At 42.6% G+C, this 23,966-nt stretch overlaps 1 protein-coding gene across 5 annotated transcripts; it reads left to right on the plus strand.

Annotated features, from left to right (window-relative positions):
* The first annotated feature begins 1,321 nt into the window (after positions 1 to 1,321).
* Positions 1,322 to 23,714, plus strand: rhobtb1 (Rho related BTB domain containing 1). Of its 5 annotated transcripts, none has more exons than XM_029120587.2 (12): positions 1,322 to 1,386; positions 10,606 to 10,801; positions 10,901 to 11,004; positions 15,081 to 15,266; positions 15,424 to 15,853; positions 16,007 to 16,384; positions 16,643 to 16,814; positions 16,957 to 17,075; positions 19,454 to 19,604; positions 20,761 to 20,849; positions 20,981 to 21,086; positions 22,314 to 22,483. In XM_029120587.2, the coding sequence occupies exons 1-12, from the start codon at positions 1,367 to 1,369 to the stop codon at positions 22,481 to 22,483; spliced, it is 2,121 nt and encodes a 706-aa protein (XP_028976420.1). In that variant the 5' UTR covers positions 1,322 to 1,366. The 5 variants fall into 5 exon arrangements, with proteins under 5 accessions (XP_028976420.1, XP_028976423.1, XP_028976422.1 ...); XM_029120590.2 differs by lacking the exon at positions 1,322 to 1,386 and adding an exon at positions 6,057 to 6,404 and having other exon boundaries at positions 10,603 to 10,801; XM_029120589.2 differs by lacking the exon at positions 1,322 to 1,386 and adding an exon at positions 6,057 to 6,404.
* The last annotated feature ends 252 nt before the right edge of the window (positions 23,715 to 23,966 follow it).

Here is a 23,966-nt window from a genome sequence, read left to right on the forward strand (position 1 = left end):
TTTTCATAGATACAAAGGTGTTCCATTCCAGTAAATTATGTTATCTGGCCTAATGCAATGGGCAGTAGACATACTAAAATCCCATTGTGTTTTTTTTTTGGCAGGAGAGACACTATTTAGCATGTCATAACAACTAGGTTATCCAACTAATGCACCACTCATTAGGCCCAATGCACTAACCACAAGGCTATTTGCCCCAATGCACTAGGTTATCTGGCTCAATGCACTAACCACAAGGCTATTTGGCCCAATGCACTAGGTTATCTGGCTCAATGCACTAACCACGAGGCTATTTGGCCCAATGCACTAGGTTATCTGGCTCAATGCACTAACCACGAGGCTATTTGGCCCAATGCACTAGGTTATTTGGCTCAATGCACTAACCACGAGGCTATTTGGCCCAATGCACTAACAAATTGGTTAAATGGGTCAATTCAATAACCAGGCTATCTGCAATTCAGGCTTACATAACATGGTTATCTGGTAGTCCAGCTGATGCCATCTGCTTATTTTTTTATAAAGCTTATGCAGAGCACCAGGAGTTTAGTGTCTCCCTTTGCAATCACTTCTATTGCTAAACCAGAGCCATGTAAATAGTAATGATTATAATCAGACAGAAAAATACGGTTTGAATAAGAAAAGAGAACTAGACCATCTGTTCGGATATGATGTGTCAAATCTGATGTGATGTGTTTCTTTCTGACATGTGTGTCTGTGACATACAGTACTTGCACATTGATTTCAAGTGAACTGCACAGTCAGAAGAGGAGGCTGTTTTCATGAGAGTGCAAAGTGCTGCTGGACATCATAATGGGAGAGAATTCTGTGTGAGGCTGAATAAATGACACAGAATGGTTGACGAAAGAACTGTGTAATAGTTGATTAAATCATTGTGCATTAGCTGGGAGTCGTTGTTATTAGTACTGTAAAGTATTTTTGGGGGGCTTTAGAAATTGTTTAGACAAGAAAGTGTTTAGACAAGTTGCAGTTCGTGATTTTCGACTTGCACGACTGTCCGGACGTTATGTAATATCAAAGTGATCTCTTTTTTTTTTCTTTACCGGAAGGAAAAAAAGCTCGCTAACTTTATAGTAGACTAAGAGTAAGATCTGTCATTTTTAATACAAATAAAAAGCAATTCTAATGTAATTCAACAAAATAGTAAAGTGGCCAATAATTGGAAGCGGTGTCCGATAATAGGTCCGTATTTTTTTTTAGCTACGTCACTAACCAACTGGGGGGGGGGGTCGCATTAACGACATGCTCGCTAACATTTGTATGTCACTAATAATCATCATAAACATTGATGATTAGATCAAATGATTACTCCGGGACAAGAAAATGTTTTTCGAAATTGCCGTTGGATATGCCGAATATTGGTTTGAGGTTAGTTATGTTAAATTCTTCGGTTTCAACGGAACACAGTGGCAAAACTGCGTGTTTCACAGATTCATGTTTGTTTGGGTTTGAATGTAACGCATTGCAACGTATCCTGTTCAGAGGAAGGGAGATGCGGTTATTAAATGCTTTTTTTTAAATTAAGATTATTTTTTAATGACTTCATTCCAAGATGAGTGGGCTAATGACTAAATCTGTTTCGAAATTATTCAGAATGATTCAGGGAAATCTAAATTAGAAACAGAATATGTACTGTATGTAGATTTACTATAAACTGTAGTTGACAAAAGTATTTTGGCTACATAGTACAGCCGTTTTTGTGCCTTTTGTTGGTGTCGTATGGATGAGGACAGAGTGGACTTTCAATTATTTTATTTGGATAGAATTTAAGTCTTATTAGATAAGTGTCTAACGTAAACTATGAGACAGATATACTTTTACCTAACCTTGACCAAAAATAACCTTAGATTTTACCCCTGTTGTTACTCTAAAAATACACGATGAAAATGTATTTTCGTGTATGCCCAGACCCTCCAAAACGAGGCTTAACCCCCCAATCCATTAGACCGCCATACCACCTGGGTTGTCCCTCACTGATAAAATTAGCTAAACATGTTGTTATTTTTTGTCTATTGAGTACATATTATTGTGATGTTTTTACAGAGAGCAGTAGTAGTAGAGTAGTTATCTTGATTCACTCCGGACAAGGAATTGTATTGTGAATGTCACAATGTCATTTACCTGAAATACTGAACAATCACGGCTAAATGTTAAGTTAGTGAGTAATGGACCTGTTATCTGACACACGATGCATCTGCACTCACTCTCCTCTAGCCTTGAATTTAGGTCATGTTCCTTTCTGAAAGACACTGGAGATCCTGAGTCAGTAAAGTGCATAAGTGCATTGTAATAATATCTACAATCCTGTCAGCACTAGCAGAATCTCATCATCACCTATTTAGTCTTATTCCTGATGGATTAGTGCTGTACAGATATGTAAACAATAGTTGTTACACTATTCTATAGATACACATATACAGAGTTGTGCTCAAAAGTTTGCATACCCTTGGAGAATTGGTAATATATGTACCATTTGTTTCTTATGGGATTCACATTCAACTGTAGGTCATAACAGAATGGTACAATCATAAAATAAAACATGGCAACAAAGAAAAAAATAAACTGACCCCTGTTCAAAAGTCTGCATACCCTTAATTCTTAATACTGTGTATTGCCCCCTTTAGCATCAATGACAGCGTGCAGTCTTTTGTAATAGTTGTCTATGTGGCCCTTGAATTATTGCGGGTGGTATAGCTACTCATTCGTCTTGGCCAAATGCAAAGTCTTTGGTCGTCTAGCATGAACAGCACATTTAAGATCTCCCCAGAGTGGCTCAATGACATTAAAGTCAGGAGACTGTGATGGCCACTCCAGGACCTTCACGTTTTTCTGCTGTAACCACTGGAGGGTCAACTAGGCCTTGTGCTTAGGGTCATTGTCTTGCTGAAATGTCCAAGAGCATAAGTGCAGAAGAATGCAAATTGTCTGCTGGTATTTTCTGATAACATGCTGCATTCATCTTGCCCTCAATTCTCACCAGATTCCCTGTGCGTTTAGAGCTCACACACATCCCGAACATCAGTGAGCGACCACCATGCTTCACAGTGGGGATGGTATTCTGTTCACTATAGGCCTTTTTGACACGAAATATGGCGGGGATATATTGCGAGAAATATGGCGATATTTTGTGTCCCCTATATAATCAATAAAGGCACCAAATATTTCGCAGGTTGCTAGAGTCCCTGGGTAGTACAGTCGGTCAAGACATGTGCCCCCAGTTCCTGCTTTTGTCACTTTGAATCCCGCCTTCACCGGGTTCATTTTTAGTTAGTTTTGGAAAATCCCTTTCCATTAATAATTGGGCAAAGTCATTCCCTGTGTTTTTTATATTATTATCTACTCTGAATTTAGGTTATCCTGTTGATCATGTTGGTGAGGAAGAGCTAGCCAACGTCACAAGACCTTTTCTGAACAATACTGTTGATTTTTAAGGGACACAAAATATAGCGGGCAGCTGAGAAGATGTGGGTGAAGGATTTTCCAGGGCTGAACACTGCACATTTGTGGGGTAATTTACATTTGCCTGGAAATAAATTGGAGTGCGAAAATAATTATTTTAAATTACGACACAATACAATATACTCTAAAAGAGTGCTCCATAAAACTGATCCCAATATAACAAGAGAATGTTATGTGTGCCTGAAACACTAATGCATATGTTTGTTGGATGTGATGAATTAAAGGGGTATTATTGTAAAGTAAAAGACATGCTGTTGAAGAAATGGAAGGGAGAGTGGTTAAAGAGCAACTTGCAGGTTGGACACCCGTATACAGCATAGTGTATATTAATGATCAAAAACTAGATTTTCAAAAACTGGAGGAATATATAACCGCCATTAACAACATTTTGAGATAAAATTGTTATAAAATAACTTCCGCATCTATCTATCACTGTACGGAAGTGACTTAACATAAGGGAGTCTGGTCAAATTCATACTCCGAAATTCCATCCGAGACTCAAACAAATCTCCAGGTCTATAACTCTCCGGAGTGAAATGAGCACCACAAACGACCAAGTGTGTGGTGACAGACGCGGCAGTGGCACCTGCACAAAACGCACCCAAAAACGAATGCCCTTGCTTTTCCTAGAAGGAAAATTATGTACACGATTTCCAGACAGGTTGGGTGGAATTATGCTTTTTTTGAATGGAAGTGTGTGGATGTATTGAGAATTTTTGTCATTGTTTCAAAAACACATATATTGAGCAAAATTGTAATGGGGAATTTTGATGAGGCTTTTGTTGAAGGGATTGGATTAATATTGAGATTGGCAGGTGGAGGAATCACTTATAATTTTTCATTATAATTTTTGGATGAATTTTTCCTTCTAATTTTGGTGAAGCGGGGTACACAATTATAGAAATGTTTGAATAGTGTAAGGATGGAATGTTGGATTAAGGAGAATGTGTGCAGTTCAATTACAGAAGATTAATTATGTATCTGATCACCATTGTGGTTGTATTGAGTTTGATCAAAACAATGACTAAACTGTATATATTGTAAATGAAGTATCCTTTTAATAAAAAAAAAATTCAAAAAATGCTGTGTGCCATCAGTTGTTGGTTTGAATCCCACCTTCGCCGTTTTCAGTTTGTTATTTTTGGAAAATTCCATTAATAGGTGGGCATAGTCATTCCCTGTGTTTGACAGAATTACTGTACATTTTTTGTAATTACAATGAGAACCTAACATGAAGTTAATATTTTAAAATAATAATTGCAGTCAGCACAAAAGAAGATTTCAGCAAAACCAGCACAAATGGACCACAAACGATTGAGCCTATTTTCAGTCATTTTGGAGCATATTGAGGGCTGGTGATGTCATGGCCTAAAAAAAATTTTTATATATATTTTTATATATACAAAACAGCAGCACAAACGAAAGTTTTATTGACACAAACAGGCATAAATGGAGCACAAACAAACAATATTATTTTGGGTGAATGTGTTGCTGAATGTGTAATTTTCTTTTTTTATATATCTTTCTACAAAAGGATAGCAGCAGAAAAAAAAATGTACACCACGAACTAGCACAAACGAAGCACAAACGATTAAGCCTATTTTGCCAATGTTTTGCATTGGGTGGGGTCCAAATTCACACAGGTTGGGCTATTCCACCTTTGCTTGCTTCTACTCATAAATCCTTGTAATTTGACTTCGTAATATGCCTAAATTCTAAGGGTTTTATTTACATTAATTTCAATTCATGATATTTGTTGAAAAACAAAAGTCAATGCATGTAGAGTGTTATGTAGAATATAATGAAGAGATTTGAGATTAATTATCTCATGATTTGAAGAAAATAAAATTCACAAATTAATTATTTGACAAAAACGGTTGGGCCGTTAGATACACCACTGAAGGGATCTGAGCTGAAACTGTGATGATAATGATTGAGGCTGTTATATTGTGTCATGTAGAATATACTGTACATTAGCGCTTAAAAAAAGTATAGACAAAAAACATTGTCATAAAATTTCGCAGCTAATAGTATTGTACTTCTACCACGGTCCCTAAATAGTCCGTTAACCTTGGCCCGCATTCCTCAATCGTCAAAAATGAATTCTCAGCACATCGGAGCTGGTAAATTTATGTGGGAATATTGAACTTTGAATCTTTGCCCTGGAGTCCTAACTCTGAGAACACTAAAAATTCCATCTATTGGCAACATTTCCAATCTGGCTCTCATACCGGCTTGGCTACCTCTAATAATCCCCAGCGTGGCAGTTTTATCCCCTCTCCTCTCGCTTTAAATATGCCCCAGGTCGTTGCTGTAAATGAGAATTTTATCAATCAATTTGATTGGTAAAGTACTTCCGTATAACTTAATCCAAGGGAAATATTACGTTTTCGATGTCTATTATATGTCTATCATACGTCTCTATTCACAGATATGTCTGACAACTAACGCTGGTCAGTCCGTCTCTTTCCTTCTCTCTCTCTCTCTCTCTCTCGCTCGCTCGCTCTCTCACTACACCACCTTTTTTTCCTGAATGAAACCGTAGCTAGCGCTATAAATAGAATGGACAGGGCCTTGACGTCACAATGGTAGCTGCATCCACGTCGTTACTTTCGGTGTGGCTGCAGATGATTTTCTCAAAGAGCTTTCAGATCGGGAAGAACAGAGTACTTCTGAAGGCACCCTGGACGGCCAAGCTAGATACATAGTAGCGGTTATTGTTATATTAATAGGGGGAAAAGGATTAACTTTGCAAACGCTGGGACGTAATACCGGTTATGAAATGATCACGCAGCATTTGCCTAGCTAGCGGCGAGCAATATTTTTTTTGTACGGTAGCTACCGAGCAACCTTCAGTCATTGAATCGCCCTCTGAACTCCTGGCTAGTTTTGTTTGACCAGATCACACTCAATCGCTGGGTAGAACGGTAGGTGCCTCTGTTATGACATCCTGGCGTCTTGGCCAACTAGAACAAAGACGGGTGGTGTCTTTCCCCTCTGTGGTTTATACAAAGCTATCTCGACTCAACTAACATTTTAACGTTAGTTGAGTCGAGATAATGAACCAAATTTAATGCGCATACAATTACTTCATGCAATTAAATCATGGATTACAAATATATAATTGCTGCATAACAATTGTTTCCCCCTCTGAAGTCCCAAGTTGATGTCAGTTTGGAGAAAACTAGGTTGTTCAGGTGGAGTGTTTTTTAATCAGAATGACATCACATAGTGATTTGGATAAGCACTCTCCAATCCACACTATGACTGTGATGTCGTCATATACATTTTTTGACATTATTATATTACTCATGATAGTTAAATATTGTTATTTTTTTTAATACTTATTTTACTGAATACTGATTTTTAAATGTTTTTGTTGTTGTTGCATGTCCAGGCTTACTCAGCTTTAGAACATTTAGGGTTGAATAATTTGCTAAAGGCTGCATCTTCAGAGTGTTTTTCACCCTTTTGGTTTGAGGTCTCAAACAAGCTACCGTTCAGTTGCTGGCCCAGCCACCATGCCATCTAACATAACAACAGCACTAAATATAAAAAAAGAAAAAACATGGCAGCTGGTGTTAGTCACAAAGGACATCATCATATTAATCTCATGCTGCACCTGTGATAAGGTAACCTGGGGATAGGCCTGCTCTCAGGAACTGTACGGTTGTGAAGGACGTTTATATATGTGGCATCAAATAAATGATGACGACAGTAAATTAATTGCAATTGCATGACATTTGTAGCCTAAGCCAGTGCCCTCCTCTAACTGAAATGTTCTTTTCTGGGTTAACGTCCTTGTCACGCACTGAGACAATAATGTCATACCCAAGCCTGTGTGACATTGTGCCCTTTTTAAGTTGGCCCCCGTGCTGAACTCAGACAATAGGCTACTGCACAACAAGTGTGACTTCCACTGTAGAGTCATGCTGACACCAACAAATCGTGGCAGCCAGGGTGTCTGTCTACACAGCTGAAGCACTAAAAGGATTTCTTTTGGATGCAGGGCTGCAGCTTAGAGCAGGTTTTATGTTTTATTTTCCCTCCCTTCATCCCTCTCTCCTCTCCTCCCTCTCAGCCATCATCCTCCTCCCATTCATCCTCCACTCCTCTCCTCCCTCTCAGCCGTCATCCTCCTCCCATTCATCCTCCACTCCTCTCATCTCTGACCTTTGTGTGTTTCGAGCGCAGTTTAGTTCTAGAGAGGTGGCTCCTAATTGGTTTTGCTGTGGGACCTAAATTGAACTGGGTTCTCTCTGTCACAACGCAGTATGCATTGCCGTGAAGGTTTTTCCGAAATCTGGAATCCGTTTGTTTGTGCTACAGGGGGTGGACTGTATAATCAAAACTCGACGTGGTCACAATTACAAACGCCGCTGCAGAGGTCACATTGTCAATGGCCAATTAGCAGTACATGTGTGTCAGCTGTAAAAGTGGTCTGACAGTAATTACTTTGCTATCCATAATGGTATGGGCATCTTTCTCGTGGGAGTCATTGGGTCAGATGATTACTTTACATAATTGCATAACCGGCGAGGAATATGAGGCAGTTTTCTAGGACCATGTGCACCCTATGGTGCAAACAGTTTTTCCTTATTCCAGGATTATATTTCCCCTAGACACACGCCAAATAAATTCAAGAGTGCTTTTATAAACACCAGAAAGATGTCAAAGGCCTTCCATGTTCTCCCCATCCACCAGATCTGGTAAAGGATCATTGAAGTTCTGGAGCGCAGTTTGCAAAGTAGATTTCCACCTCCTTTATTCCCCAAAGAACTGGGGGCTTTTTTTCTTGGTGAAGTGTGCAATATCCCATTACACACAGTCCTGGAATGTCAGCATTCCAATAAGGATTAGACATGTTCTGAAGGGAAAGGGTGACCTTCTTCCTTATTATTATAGTAATAATTATGATTATTATGATGACTATTAAGGGGTTGCAATAGTGCTACTACTAATAATATTATAATAGATTAAACAAAATATCTAATTTGTGTTGTTAAAGTAGTTAAGATATCTGGAAAGCATATACAATGCTCAAAAAAATTAAGGGAACACGTCATCTTCAGCCTAACACCAAGTCAATTAAACTTCAGGGATCTCAGTCTGTACAATTAGGAAGCATAAGCGAATGTGAATCAATGTCACCTGTTTTGGTGCAAATGAAAGTGACCACAGGTGCACTGGAGAGGCAACAGCAAGACAACCCCCGAAAAGGGAATGGTTTTGCATGTTGTGTCTGCTGACAACTGCTTTCTCTTTATCCTTCCTTGACTGATTCTTGTTTAGTACTGCATTTTGCTAGTGTCCTTATCACTACTGGTAGCATGAGGCGGTACCTGCAGCACATTCAGGTTGCACAGGTAGACCAGCTCCTCCAGGATGGCACATCCAGACGTGCCGTCACTAGAGGTTTTGCTGTGTCTCCAATCCAATTGAGAACCTCTAGGACATTATGCACTGGTGCCTCTGACCCCCGCAAAGTAGCGCCATAGACTGTCCAGGAGCTCACTGATACCCTGATCCAGGTCTGGGAGGAGATTCCCCAGGATACCATCCAATGTCTCATCAGGAGCATGCCCAAACATTGTCGGGCATGTATGGCCCCCATGGGCCATACAGGCACATGCCATACAGGCACACTACTGAGTCATTATGAGTTGCCTTGATGAAATTCATGTAAAGATGGAGCAGCCTGTGATTTCAATTGTTTACTTAGAGTCATTACCAGTAGTTAGTGGTCCATCGATAGACACTCACCTAAAGGATTATTAGGAACACCTGTTCAATCTCTCATTAATGCAATTATCTAATCAACCAATCACATGGCAGTTGCTTCAATGCATTTAGGGGTGTGGTCCTGGTCAAGACAATCTCCTGAACTCCAAACTGAATGTCAGAATGGGAAAGAAAGATGATTTAAGCAATTTTGAGCGTGGCATGGTTGTTGGTGCCAGATGGGCCGGTCTGAGTATTTCACAATCTGCTCAGTTACTGGGATTTTCACGCGCAACCATTTCTAGGGTTTACAAAGAATGGTGTGAAAAGTGACAAACATCCAGTATGCGGCAGTCCTGTGGGCGAAAATGCCTTGTTGATGCTAGAGGTCAGAGGAGAATGGGCCGACTTATTCAAGCTGATAGAAGAGCAACTTTGACTGAAATAACCACTCGTTACAACCGAGGTATGCAGCAAAGCATTTGTGAAGCCACAATACGCACAACCTTGAGGCGGATGGGCTACAACAGCAGAAGACCCCACCGGGTACCACTCATCTCCACTACAAATAGGAAAAAGAGACTACAATTTGTACAATTTTGCTCACCAGTTGAAGACTGGAAGAATGTTGCCTGGTCTGATGAGTCTCGATTTCTGTTGAGACATTCAGATGGTAGAGTCAGAATTTGGCGTAAACAGAATGAGAACATGGATCCATCATGCCTTGTTACCACTGTGCAGGCTGGTGGTGGTGGTGTAATGGTGTGGGGGATGTTTTCTTGGCACACTTTAGGCCCCTTAGTGCCAATTGGGCATGGTTTAAATGCCACAGCCTACCTGAGCATTGTTTCTGACCATGTCCATCCCTTTATGACCACCATGTACCCATCCTCTGATTGCTACTTCCAGCAGGATAATGCACCATGTCACAAAGCTCGAATCATTTCAAATTGGTTTCTTGAACATGACAATGAGTTCACTGTACTGAAATGGCCCCCACAGTCGCCAGATCTCAACCCAATAGAGCATCTTTGGGATGTGGTGGAACGGGAGCTTCGTGCCCTGGATGCGCATCCCACAAATCTCCATCAACTGCAAGATGCTATCCTATCAATATGGGCCAACATTTCTAAAGAATGCTTTCAGCACCTTGTTGAATCAATGCCACGTAGAATTAAAGCAGTTCTGAAGGCGAAAGGGGGTCAAACACAGTATTAGTATGGTGTTCCTAATAATCCTTCAGGTGAGCGTAGGTCAATGGACCAAATTTCTTGGTAGCCTGAGGGATGAATCTGTAGTTGCCAGCATCGCTAAAAGCTTACGCAAACACAACGTCACACTTAAACATATGCAACTGCATATGCATTGTTTAGGTTACATACATTTCTTTGTTTGTTTCTCAAGCAGGTATCTGAACTGTAGTATGGACTACGAGAGGCCCAACGTAGAGACTATTAAGTGTGTCGTGGTGGGAGACAATGCCGTAGGGAAGACACGACTGATCTGTGCCCGGGCATGTAACACCACCCTGAACCAGTACCAGCTTCTAGCCACACACGTGCCAACGGTTTGGGCCATTGACCAGTACAGAGTCTGTCAAGAGGTGTGTTGGCATGTACCGCCGTGTAGTAAGCTACCTCTGCCTTTTAACCTACTGGATGCTTTCTAATATCTTTGCTTTGCTGTGTGGGTTCTTTTGTAGGTACTAGAACGCTCCAGAGATGTGGTCGATGAGGTCAGTGTGTCTCTCAGGCTCTGGGACACCTTTGGAGATCACCACAAAGACAGACGCTTTGCTTATGGAAGGTAAGACCTAACGCTGAGACGAGGCTTCTATGGGGTGGGTGGGAATGGATAGGATAGGGCCGGAAACTGGGGCTGGGGAAAGGACTAGGACTAGGGGAAAGGACTAGGACTAAGGCAAGGGCCGGTTCTAGAACGGCGACCAAGGCAGGTTTATGAAATTGGTTTCGATTCAACTTTATTGTCATTGAACAAGTACCGTACAACGAAATGCAGTTAGCATCTAACCAGACATTTTTGAATGTTGATAGTGAAATAACTATCATACCTGGGTTTTTGTCATGAAATTCAGGTTGAAAAGCTTGTGGTTTTGACAATGAGACACATTGGCATGGCAAGTGACATGGTGCACAATTTCCAGTTTTTGATTTAAAGCGCCAACATTTACCAGCAATGGCAAAAAAGTCTGGAATTCATTTTTAACACATGTGACTGGTTTGTAAAGTGTCTGGTTCAGGGACAGGGGATTCATACTGCTTGTGGATAGCTTCTCTATCATGAAATCCTTATTTGTGTCATGATAAAGTAACATTTATGTGTGTGTGTGTGTGTGTGTGTGTGTGTGATATTAAATGCACTCAGCGAAAAAAAAAGACACTTGTTATTCTGATCAGGCATTTGCAGGATGTCTAAATGTTAATGCAGAGTCCTTCCATTTCAGTTTGTGTCATTCACTACAGCTGCACTCTTAGCAGAGAATACCTCTTTTCATGAATAAATCAGTTCTCCTCAGTCCCTTCATCCCATGTAGATTCAGAGTGATCTCATCTCATGCTACATGATGTCTGGCCTGGCCCGTCACAGTGCTCGACAATACTGTATCGGATCACTGTTTTCCAGTCAAAAGACCACAGATGCAAACGCCTGTGCTCCTTGCTTTGTTCTTGTAAACAAACACAAAAATATGTGGTGAAAGAGACCGCAGATTGAGACGGACAGATCTAATGCAGTGGTTTTACTCTGGGAGTCTGGGGACCCCGGAGTAGTTTTCGATTCTACCTGCTAGTTAATTGCACCTGGTGTCCCAGTTCTAAATCCGTCCCTGACAAGAGAGCTGCAATAAAAACCAGCAGTACTTGAGAATCACAGGCTAAAAGAGGCTGCAGTTTGGGACCGACTATCTAAAAGAGACTGCTCTTTGGGACTGCCTGTTTAAAGGAGAGTGCAGTTTAGGACTGAACATCTAGATGGGCAGTTTGTGAAAAAAGAAGACTGCCGAGAGCTGTGTAGCAAGACTCTGTTGGTCTGTCAGCTTCTCCTATGTCTTTGTTTCAGTATGTAATCAGTAAGATTTCCTCCTGACCGGATTTAGTGCTTTGGTCAGCATACAGAAGCGTCAACAAGATACAACTTGAGCCTTATTAAACTGCAGCTACTCAGACAGGCTGTGCTCACTGTCCTTGATTAGTTATGTAAAATATGATATCTGTTATTATTGTGTTGCTTTTTATGAACTGAATAAGGATATAGTGTACTCTGCCTTGCTAGTAGGATAGCGATATAGTGTACACTTCCTGGGTATTAGAACAGTCATGTAGTGTAAACTCCCTGGTTGGTAGGATAGTAATGTAGTGTACACTACCTGGCTAATAGTATCTCCACCAGAGATACTATTCAATTCCCACTTCAACCCTTGTATGTGCCTGCAGTATCTGTATCCCTTCTGTCATTTCATAACTGTCACAATAAAGTGTCAATATACTCCCCCCCAAAAAACCAAAAAATAATATATACTGTATGATTCAGTTCTCTGTGACACTGACAGTAGCTACATGTTTCTGGTTGTTAGGGTAATACTGACAGTAGCTACATGTTTCTGGTTGTTAGGTTAATGCTGACAGTAGCTTCATGTTTCTGGTTGTTAGGGTAATACTGACAGTAGCTACATGTTTCTGGTTGTTAGGTTAATGCTGACAGTAGCTTCATGTTTCCGGTTATTAGTGTAATGCTGACTGTAGCGATACGTTTCTGCTTGCTGGGGAAATGCTGACAGTAGCTACATTACTTATTCATATTAAATAATCATCTGAGCACAAGAATACTTGATCAAGTATAAGTGAGCTTTCTCTCTCGTTATCTGACCCTGTGATCCTTAAAGGATGCCTCTATTACTGGAACCTCAGGCTGAGGTTTTATTGACTGTTTGTTTGATCAATGTGAAGCCACCATCACTGTCCACTAGCATGTCATTTTTAACTGTAATTTTGGATCGATGTTGGCTAGACTGCAGGCCGGTGCCTGTGTCTGTGTTGTTTACTCAGTGGCCAGTTCAGACCCACGTTCTGCTGCCATTTCAGCTCAGGTAAACAGCCACTGCTCAATACCCGACATTGGTTACTCACTGTATAATCAAAGTCTGTTGGTAATAGTCTGATCATTATTCTACATTATTTTACATTTTAGTCATTTAGCAGATGCTCTTATCCAGAGTGACTTACAATAAGCACATTCCTCTTAAGGCGTCTTGGAAAACCAACATCTGACAATCATAAAAAGTACATTTTCCTTCAAATGCCATTAGTTGACAAAGTCAGTGCCAGAGAAATCAAAGTTAAGTGCTTTTTTTTCCTGGCTGGGGGGGGATACACAAGTTAATTAAGATACTCATAATAAGAGGTCGGATTTCGGAAGATTGGCGGGGACTATGCTGTCCTGGCTTCAAGGGGAAGTTTGTTCCACAATTGAGGTGCCAAGACATAGAAGAGTTTCGCCTTGGCTGAGCGGGAGCTGCCTCCCTGTGAGAGTTGGGTGGCCAAAAGACATGAAGTGGCGGATCGGACTGCACGGGTAGAGGTTGTAGGGTTTAAGCACAGCCGGCAGATATAGGGGTGCAGTTCCCTTTGCTGCATCATAGCCAAGCACCATGGTCTGGTAGCGGAATGAGAGCTTCTACCAGATGCTAATGTAGCTCGCGCAGGAGGGGAGTGACCGATGAGCCCTTCTTTGGTAGATGAGCCCCAGTCAGAGTAGGAAAGGGACTAGGTCAGCACTTAATTACCTTAGCTGTGTCTTAAGACTTAGCATACTGCACTTCAAGACACAAGCATGTCGTGTTTTAATGGGGCGACCTGTATTCGTTCTCGTTGTTCACTTCCCTTCTGCTCTCTACATTGGGTGTGAAACAGGTAAAAGTTCTCTCGTTGGTGTAGACTTCAGTCATAGTCTGTTGCTGCACAGAGGTTTCCGGTACAAACCTCAGTGTGCATCTCAGTCAATGGAAACCTAACAGGCTCCACATGGGTCAGCATATTTATATCTTCAATGTTGGGACAATTCATTATCAAATATGGAGTATTTATCATAGCTGTCTGAGCTAAACCTATTATCTCCAAAACACCTTTCAGGAAACCTTTTAAAGGTAATGTCTGTCCACTACATAGAATTAGATGCTAAAACGTCAGACGTTAATTTGAATAAATATTCTTGGCACTAGAGCCGCCATGAAACGTTTTATCTACATGGTGAATGATTACTGCTTTCAATGTATATGAAAAGAATAATGGTGTCATTCACCTGACGACCTCAGCCTAACAATCGACCAAGCCAAGGTGTCAAGCACAGTGCGACCAGGAAATGTGCAATGGGATCACTGAATTGTTAGCAGCACGGTCAAAGCTCGATCTTGGACATTGTGGTCATCTTGATTCTACTAGGACTGACACCTCACAGTGAGACACTAGGGTTGTCTGGGCGGTGGCTGTTGTAGACTACCCTGGTGCTGATGTTACCTGGTGTTGACTACCCTGGTGCTGATGTTACCTGGTGTTGACTACCCTGGTGCTGATGTTACCTGGTGTAGACTACCCTGGTGCTGATGTTACCTGTTGTAGACTACCCTGGTGCTGATGTTGCCTGTTGTAGACTACCCTGGTGCTGATGTTGCCTGTTGTAGACTACCCTGGTGCTGATGTTACCTGGTGTAGACTACCCTAGTGTTTCCGGGTGTAGACGAACCTAGTGTTTGGTGTTGGTTTGGGCTCTCTGTACTCTCCCCAAATGGTCTGTGTGGAATAGAGTACCATTTGGGCACTGGTCCTGTAACCCAGCGCTGTCTGATGTGTGTCTCGGGTCGTTTCCAGGTCAGATGTGGTTGTGCTGTGTTTTTCCATCGCAAACCCCAACTCACTGCACCACGTCAAGACCATGTGGCACATGGAGATCAAGCACTTCTGTCCCCGGACCCCTGTCATCCTGGTGGGCTGCCAGCTGGACCTGCGCTACGCCGACCTGGAGGCCGTCAACAGGGCCAGAAGGCCTCTAGCAAGGTATGCAGTATAAACAGCATTGTTGATTGAATGTATGTATATGACTATACATTTGTTGCGACTGGTTTAAGCGTCACTCACGGCTCATGCAACTTATAATGCTTTTTTTTCTTTTCATGTGAATGAGGGATTGTGTATTCTTACGTGTTGAGAATAGTTCTTATTTCCTCCCCACCAGGCCTATAAAGCCTAGTGACATCCTTCCTCCAGAGAGTGGCCGGGAGGTGGCCAAGGAACTGGGAATTCCCTACTATGAGACCAGCGTGTTCGACCAGTTTGGCATCAAGGACGTCTTTGACAACGCCATTCGAGCTGCTCTCATATCCAGGCGCCACCTGCAGTTCTGGAAGTCCCACCTCCGGAAGGTGCAGAAGCCTCTCCTTCAGGCGCCCTTCCTGCCTCCTAAAGCCCCCCCCCCTCTCATCAAGATCCCAGAGGGTGCCATCAACAACAGGGAGGGGCCTGGTCTTCTGCTGGACAGTCCTCTGTGTGCTGACGTCATGTTCATCCTCCAAGACCGCATCCACATCTTCGCCCACAAGATCTACCTCTCCACGTCCTCCTCCAAGTTCTATGACCTTTTCCAGGTACTTTTTGGTAGCCTCGTTATTTCCCCCCCCGTGTTTCTTCCTATGCTCTGACCTTAGCTTTTTTTTTTGTCTACGTTGCTGGCTCTTTGGGGTGTCGAGCTGGGTGTCGGTAAAGCACTTTGTGACAGCTGATAGATTACTTACTTCCAGATGGACTTCAGCGATGAGTCCCAGTGCCTGGTGGTGACGGAGCGCCACACCCGGGACTCCCTCCTCAGGACCCTGAGTCTGGATACTGACGATGATGTGACGGTGCTCCCCAACCTCTCCCCCTGCTCCCTCAGGGCCTCAAAGAGCGACGGCACCCTGAAGACGATGAGCTTTTCTGGGAAACACCGGCGCACCAAGCTGTCCCTGGCCTCCTGGAGCAAGGCTTTCTACAGCATCCACAAGGAGAGCGTGAACAATCCCGTGACTGGATCACCAGCCCACATGACAGTGGTGAAAATGGACTATTCCATCCAGCTGGGCCCATTCAGCGCCGTGCTGAGGTTTCTCTATACTGGCGAACTGGATGAAGACGAGAAGGTTTGAGGCCTTTCCTTGTGTTTATTGTCCTGCTTAATTTTATCCTATTTCTTTTCTAATTCAATATTTTTTTCCCCACATTGCCGCAAACACATTTTCTGGTGTTTATGGCAAATGTCTAGGCAACTAGGACTAGGTGGCTCTGAATGAGAGAGTGTGCTGAATGACTAAAAGATAACATGCATTGTTAGGTGTTGATCTGCAAGCAGACATGTCATTGTATTGTACATAAACACTGATGAATGTTTTTATTTGAAGGATCTAATGAAAATAGCCCAGATCGCGGAGGTCCTGGAGGTGTTTGACCTGAGGATGATGGTGGAGAATATTATGAACCACGAGGGCTTCATGAACCAGGAGATCACTAAGGCGTTCCATGTCAGGAAAGCCAACCGCATCAAGGAGTGTCTGAACAAGAACACCTTCACAGGTAAAGCTGGTGCAATGTGAAGGGTCCTCATAAAATAAGTTATTTTGTATTGACAAGGAAGCTCTTTCATTTGAACTATTTGACGTCGGTCTGTGGTGTTTTTAGGCAGGTTATTATAATGTTGTCTCTCTGTGTGTCTCAGATGTGACGTTCCGGTTGGAGGATGGAACCTTCAATGCCCACAGACCTCTTCTCATTGCCTCCTGTGACTGGATGGCTGCAGTGTTCGGAGGCTCCTTCATGGAGAGTGCTAACAACGAGGTCTGTCTTCACACTGTCTCGGTTAGGGTGGTGTATGTCGAAAGCCTGAGAGATTGTAATATTTACATAAATTGTGTTACAAAATGCAATTTTATATGGTCACATAAATATGCAATCATTTAAGATGGAAACAAGCTATTCTATGTCATCGATAATGACTTTATTGACAGCCGAATACCTTGAAGGGGTCTTTGCTTGAGTCATTTGAAATAATGTGTGACTGTTGCTATCAATTGATAGAATTACCTATTGAAATGATTAGATCAATATAATCTAATTTGAATTTCAAATATAATTAAATTAGTATCAATTATTATCATTCAGTTAGTATAATTAATAACAGAACATGTTGTGTAATAACATTTGGGGATATCAGGTTTAATAGTAGCATTGGCCAGATTTGAGTTATTACCTCTCTTTGACGTGTTCATGTTGAAATGCTGCCAGGCTGGACCAGATGGTGTAAGTTCAACCATGCTGAAACAGACAGGCACTTGAGAAGCATACACAACACAGACACGCACTGCAATACACCTAAATAACTTCATGAAATAACAACCTAGCCTCTTTTTACTTCTGTGTTCGTTCAGTTAAAGCATTCAGGATAAGAATCAGGCAGATACTCCTCTGTTTATTCAGTGATGAAACTGATCATGATCAAAAGAAGATATTGTGACCTGGGTTGCGTCCTGAATGGCACTCCGTTCCCTTCTAGGGTACCACACAGGGAATAGAGTGATATTTTGGAGTAAGTGACTGTAATCTTGTCTCCTTTGATTAAAGCCCAGGTAGCATTAAGGGAACGAGGGCAGGACAGCTTTGTCAGATTAATTAGGAATTAAAATAGACGTCATTCAGAGAAATAATGAGGCCACCACCATCTGATAACAGATAAAACAGAATCATGTCCTGTTTTACTTTCAGACCAACTAACAGATTAATGGATGGGTCGACAGATAGTTCAAAGTTGCATTTATTAAATGCGCCGACTAACACAGCGTCATTCAGAACAATGACATTTTTGTGACATGGCACATGACATCTACATAGTAAGAATTAAGAAATATACATAAAGCAAAAATATAGCAATAATATACAGAACAATGTAAACTAGTAGCAATTTTAAAGAGTGTAGAATGGGGAATATAAACAAAAAACATTATAAATATAATGAGTGTAAAATGCCTATGAATCCAATGTACATGAAAAGACATCCGAGCATTTGGAATGTTCATGTGTGATCAATATTGTCATAGATCGGTGTTGCTTTTTGAGGAGCCTTATGTCCTGAGGGGAAAAAACTGTTGACAGGCAGGTGGGTCAGAGAGGAGGAAAAGGAGGCAGGGCTCAGAGAGGAAGAGGAGTACAGCGGTCAGAGAAGAGGATAAGAGTGAGTGTAAAAGGGGGGTAAGAGGAGAAGAGCAAAGGGGGGCCGCCCTGGGAGGTCACATTCAATGTTAGATGGACTCCTGCTGGAGAGAGGGCTGGAGACATTAGTAGGTTGGCACTAGAAGGATCAATAAGACAGTTGAGTCTCAAATGGCCACATATTCCCTATTGAGTGCCCTGTTTGCAGAAGGCCCTTAAGAGCACCACAGAGCCATGGGGAGATTAACACCAGAAAGAAGCAATGAAAGAGAGGAGATTTTATAATGACAAACTGATCAGAGTTGGATGAAATGATGAGGGATAAAGCTGGGGATTATCTTCAGATTACACAAACATGTACAGTAGATATACAAACAGCTTGGGTGTTGGGCTGATCTGTTTCTTAGTATTCTGTGTTTTAGTAGTCTGTATTGTAGTGGTTTGTTTTAGTTATCTTTATTTTAGTACATCTGAGGTCATTTGTGGAAGCAATTAAACACTGAATGGTATTGATCTGAACCGAAATATCTACTAGCTTTGGCCGTCATTTTCAACTCAGTAGTTTGACATTGAGAGTCGGACTAAGCCAGATATCAAGGTCTATCATGGTCAAAAGACAATTTGATCGTAGGTAGTGCAATTGAAGACTTCCATCATTTTACTGTAGTCAACTGGGTGGGTCTTCAAACTTCTTTGGCTGATTGCCAAATGACGATGTCAGTTAAATTGGCTGATTCCAAATGGACCTCACCTCTCAAGCACTGCCTCCATACTCACTGCCTCCATACTCACTGGTTCCATAATATCAGGGATGCTTTCTCTATAATTATCTGATTATCTGTGCTCACTGTATTTTACCGCCAACTGTCCAACAGGAAACACACTGAGACACAAACTCTCTGACACAAACACACACTGAAACACACTGAGACACACACAAACGTTCATACATTGTGCAAATGCATTGGATGTTGTTGATGTTGTTTATCTCTGTTTGTGTGTGTGTTTAGGTCTCGTTCCCAGGCACAAGCAGGGTGTGTATGCAGGCAGTGGTGGAGTATCTATACACCAATCAGTTGTGTCCCATGGCAGAGCTGGACCCGATGGAGCTGGCAGCCCTGGCCAACCGGCTGTGTCTCCCTCGACTCACAGCCCTCACAGGTCTGCTCCTCCTGGGCACCAGGCTGTCTCTAGAGCGCTCAGTGAGCTCACTCTGTAGTTAGCTTGAAATGCTGCGTATGTGGGCCATTCGAGAGGCACCTTTTGTGTGACTCAGCCCGTTTGGGCATTGCGTAGGACAGCAGTGCAGAGAGGGGGGCGCTGGTTGGAACCCAGGTCAGACAGAGGAGAAGGCGGTCCGTGACGTCTGAGACTAGGCTGGCCACTTCCTGCCCTGTCGTTTTCAGTCCCCGCTCCAGAGGGGACAGTGTGGCGTCTGTTGTCAGGCCCTGTAATAATACTCGACACTCCGCGCAACAAAATATGTTGAACATTTTGCCAAGTCGCAGCAATAACAGTGTCTGCATCATGACAAAATGTGCAGAATTGCAGTGTAACAGCTCAGCCCGCGGCTGGTCCTGGCAGCAATAGTGCAGCCGGTAGTGCACTCTGAAGGGAACAGGGGTCCGTTTGGGGACACACCCTCCGCCTGTGCTGTTTGCTGCGTTTGGTTCAGTGTGGAGGACAGGTCGGCCTTCAGGGCGTAACTGGCCAAAGCACACAGGCCTTAATATAGAAACATCTTTGTCTCTGTAGGCCTTTGTCTCCTTGCTCTTGCACCAGCTAGGACATTTAGTACTGTCTGTACATGAGTGTTTCCACTGTTCATATAGAGCACAGAGTTATGGTATTTGTACACTACTAATATAGCACTGCATGGTATTAGTGATCTAGTATTACAGTACTACAGTCTCATTGAATTTACAATATTGGTACACTGTTATTATTGTACAATTGGCACTAGTATTACAGCACTAATGTATCATTGACTTATGGTGTTGGTACAGTGCTATTACAGTACTACTATCTTATTGCATTTATGATATTGCTACAATAGTATTACCATACTACATTATACTGTATATATGGTATTGATGCATCAGTATTACAGTACTAATGTCTTAATGTCATCATCAATATACACATTGCTACATGACAAGCAAACCAATCATACAGAAAAAAACAGTTTTATCTTGGGTGCTTTCTGAGTGTTTTGTACCACTTCTGGGATATTGCTTTCCAGTCAGATTATGAAACTCTGTGTGCTTAATTCATGAAGGAGGTCTGAAGTTGTCTCCTCTGTCTGTCTGGCCCACAGAGCAATACGCTGTGAGCGAGCTGATTAGAGCTTCCAAAGAAGGACAGGATATAGATGGAGAGGTGCTCACCTATCTGGAGCTGGCTCAGGTCGGTTTTTCTAAGCTAGACAGCAACAACAGTTTAGCTGCTGTTTTGTGTCTTCATTTGGAAATACATATATTGAACGGTTGTTCTACAGATTAAATGTGTTTTGTTTTTTGTTCTTGTTTTGCCTCCAGTTCCACAATGCTAACCAGTTAGCAGCTTGGTGCTTACATCACATATGCACTCATTACAACACTGTCTGTTCCAACTACCGCAAAGAGATCAAGTCCAAATCTGTAGGTGAGTTACTCATCCGCTACTTCTGGTCCGTGCACATACCCGTCAGAACTTGTCAATAGGAAAAACATTGGTGACACGGATTGTTGGCCAGAGCGAGAAAAAACAAACAACGCAAACAATCCTTAGTTCCTCCTCCATTATTCTACTGAACACCAACTCCTAACAATTACTTGTCTGCCTGCAAAACTCTACTGGACACTTACTCACAACGGTTGCCTCACTCCTTGACTCTGCTGAACACCAACTCCTTGCAGTTACCTTCATGGGCTTACCGCACAAGCCAACGGGTCGCCTTTGGGGAACATGTTTGGAAAAGGGAACTTTAAAACTGGCAGCTGCCACTGATGACGTAAAATGTATTGTGTGCAGCACAACTAATGGGTCTTAATACATTTTGTGCTTTCACTGTAACAAAAAATTTTTTTTGGGCCAGACCGCATTTGCGAAGCCAACTAAGAAGAGCGAATGTCTCTTACTGACTGACTAACCCTTATGTCCGGAGTTCGTATCTCCTCGCAGGCGAAGCGAAGCGCATTATTAATTTTCAAACGACCAGTGGCAAAAGCTAACAGTTCATAGGCGCTATTTGTGATGGAGGTAAACTTAGTAAGAAACGTTAGTCAGTTTAACTGTATCAATATAATTCACGAATGGCCAATTAGCTGTTAAAATGGCCAGTGGAAAAAGAGGATTTGTTCATGGACACAAAAGGCTACACTGACAAACGTATAGCTCTGTGTTGTAGTGGTTAGCAACGCAGGCTTTCACATGGGCGACCCGGGTTCGAGTCTCAAGAGGGTAATACTTTCTATTGCGGTCCGGCTGAACTAGGCTTGCCTGGTTTCTTGTTAACATAGATAATTATTGTGTCACAAACTTCTGTCTTTAGTGCGGGGGAGTGATATCACGCACAGATGCTGTGCTCGTGCTAGCTCGACCGTGCTCGCCCTGAGCGAGAGAGTTTCGTGCGTAGTCGGGAGGGAAAGTCCAAAAATCACTTTGACTGATTTATGAACTTAGACAAATCGTCAACAAGTTTTCGTTATTCCCCTTTAAATCCCTCTCCTGTCAAACTTAGAAACCGTCGTCCCTCAGACGTCGGGGAATCATCCAGCCAGTCTGTTACAGCGCATTGCACCGACCAGGGCCCCAGGCTGGACCCTGTTCCATACCACATCGCCCCGCACGCCGTCTAAGGCATCTGTTCTTGTCGTACTCCCCTCCTAGAGAACCAGGAGTATTTCGAGAAGCACCGCTGGCCGCCGGTTTGGTACCTGAAGGAGGAGGACCACTACCAGCGCGTGAGGAAGGAGAGGGAGAAGGAGGACGTGGTTCTCAACAAACACCACAGCAGACGACGCTGGTGCTTCTGGAGCACCTCGCCCGCTGTGGCCTGAGGCGAGGGTCCGAGTGGCTGTACGCGTCGCCGTGCCCTTCCCCGAACCCTCCCCGGGGATTTGCCTCTGCCTCCCGCCTCGTGCCCCACCCCCCATCCCCCCGCCCGCCCCACAGAGGCCCCCCCACATGCTGCGTCGACGTTTCACAAGGTTATTTATATTCTATGCCACGGCTCAGAGGATCCATTTGATGTTGCACCGTAATGTCCTCCTTTTGCTTGGGTCCACATGATCAACCTTCACGTGGTTTGAAGCACAACACCAGTGTCAGAACATTCAGGGCCATGAGATTAGGCTGGTTACTTTAACTGCTGTTTTCTGTAGTGGCTGTCTGGAGGTCAATTAGTTGTTGTTTGTGAGGTTTATTATTCTGTTTGTATGTCCTCCTCACAGCCGAGGATTATAGTTCAGAGTTTAGGAGCTTCAGCTAACAGGCTTAGAGCCTATGGGGAGTCAAGTTTCTTGGATTCAGTCCAGATTCTGCCCTCTTTCTCTGTTTTAAATAAGTCATCACAGTGCTTAACTTAATGCTAAACTAACACGATCAGCTATACTGCTATCATATAAGATTGTAGACCGTGAAGACAAGCGCTGTTGAACCTGTCAACGTAGTGTGTGCTGTTAGTCATGTAACATTGTGCATGTACAGTTTACTGTGATTGTTGATGTGTTCTGCAGTCACTACAACACCATCCCATGATCTAGGTTTGAATTTGTAACGATGCAATAATAATTCTTAATCTGCTGAAACATAGGTGGGCCTTCATGGAATTATAAGCAAAATACCCTATGAGCAAAGGATGTTGAAAAGACACGGTTAACATCTTGTGCTCACTGGTATACCAATCTAGTTCCAGGGATAAACAGAGCTTGTCTGTGTTAACTAACTAACTCTTATTAATTTTCTATTAACGGTTTTCCGTTATTGTAGCACAGTATTGATCACTGTGTACTGGTTCTAACAGGTCTCTAATTCTAACTTGAAGGGCTTCAGCACTATGGAGTAGTTCAGGGTTTCCTAGACATGGACCTAATAACAACAACCATCACATCTTATTAAACTGTCATATATTACTATAACAACCGTTGTCGTGGTAGCGGTTAAATACATACTATAGATTGTAACTTTGTTCAGTGCTCACAAGATTGTCACGAAACCTGGAACGATGTGCTACAGCGTTCCACTGTGAATATGACACTGGTGACGGTAATAAAAATTACTTGGTTTTCAGTCGCGGTGAAATAACGCTTCAGACACGCCTACAGCGTCATTGCATTCAACTAAGCTGCCGTCCTTCTACAAAGTAACGCAGTGTTTGCCTGGCACCATTGTTTTGCAGAGGCAGATGCAAGACACCCAGTTGGGTGAATATTATTGCACACATATCCGAGATAACGATGCTTACGCGGTTTGTGGTACAACGCTGTAGGTGTGATTGGGGCGTAGGGCAGGAGTGCGATGAGGAGAACGGCGTGCTGTATG

This window comes from Esox lucius, chromosome 6 (genome assembly GCF_011004845.1).
Source record: "Esox lucius isolate fEsoLuc1 chromosome 6, fEsoLuc1.pri, whole genome shotgun sequence".
NCBI classification, from domain to species: domain Eukaryota; kingdom Metazoa; phylum Chordata; class Actinopteri; order Esociformes; family Esocidae; genus Esox; species Esox lucius.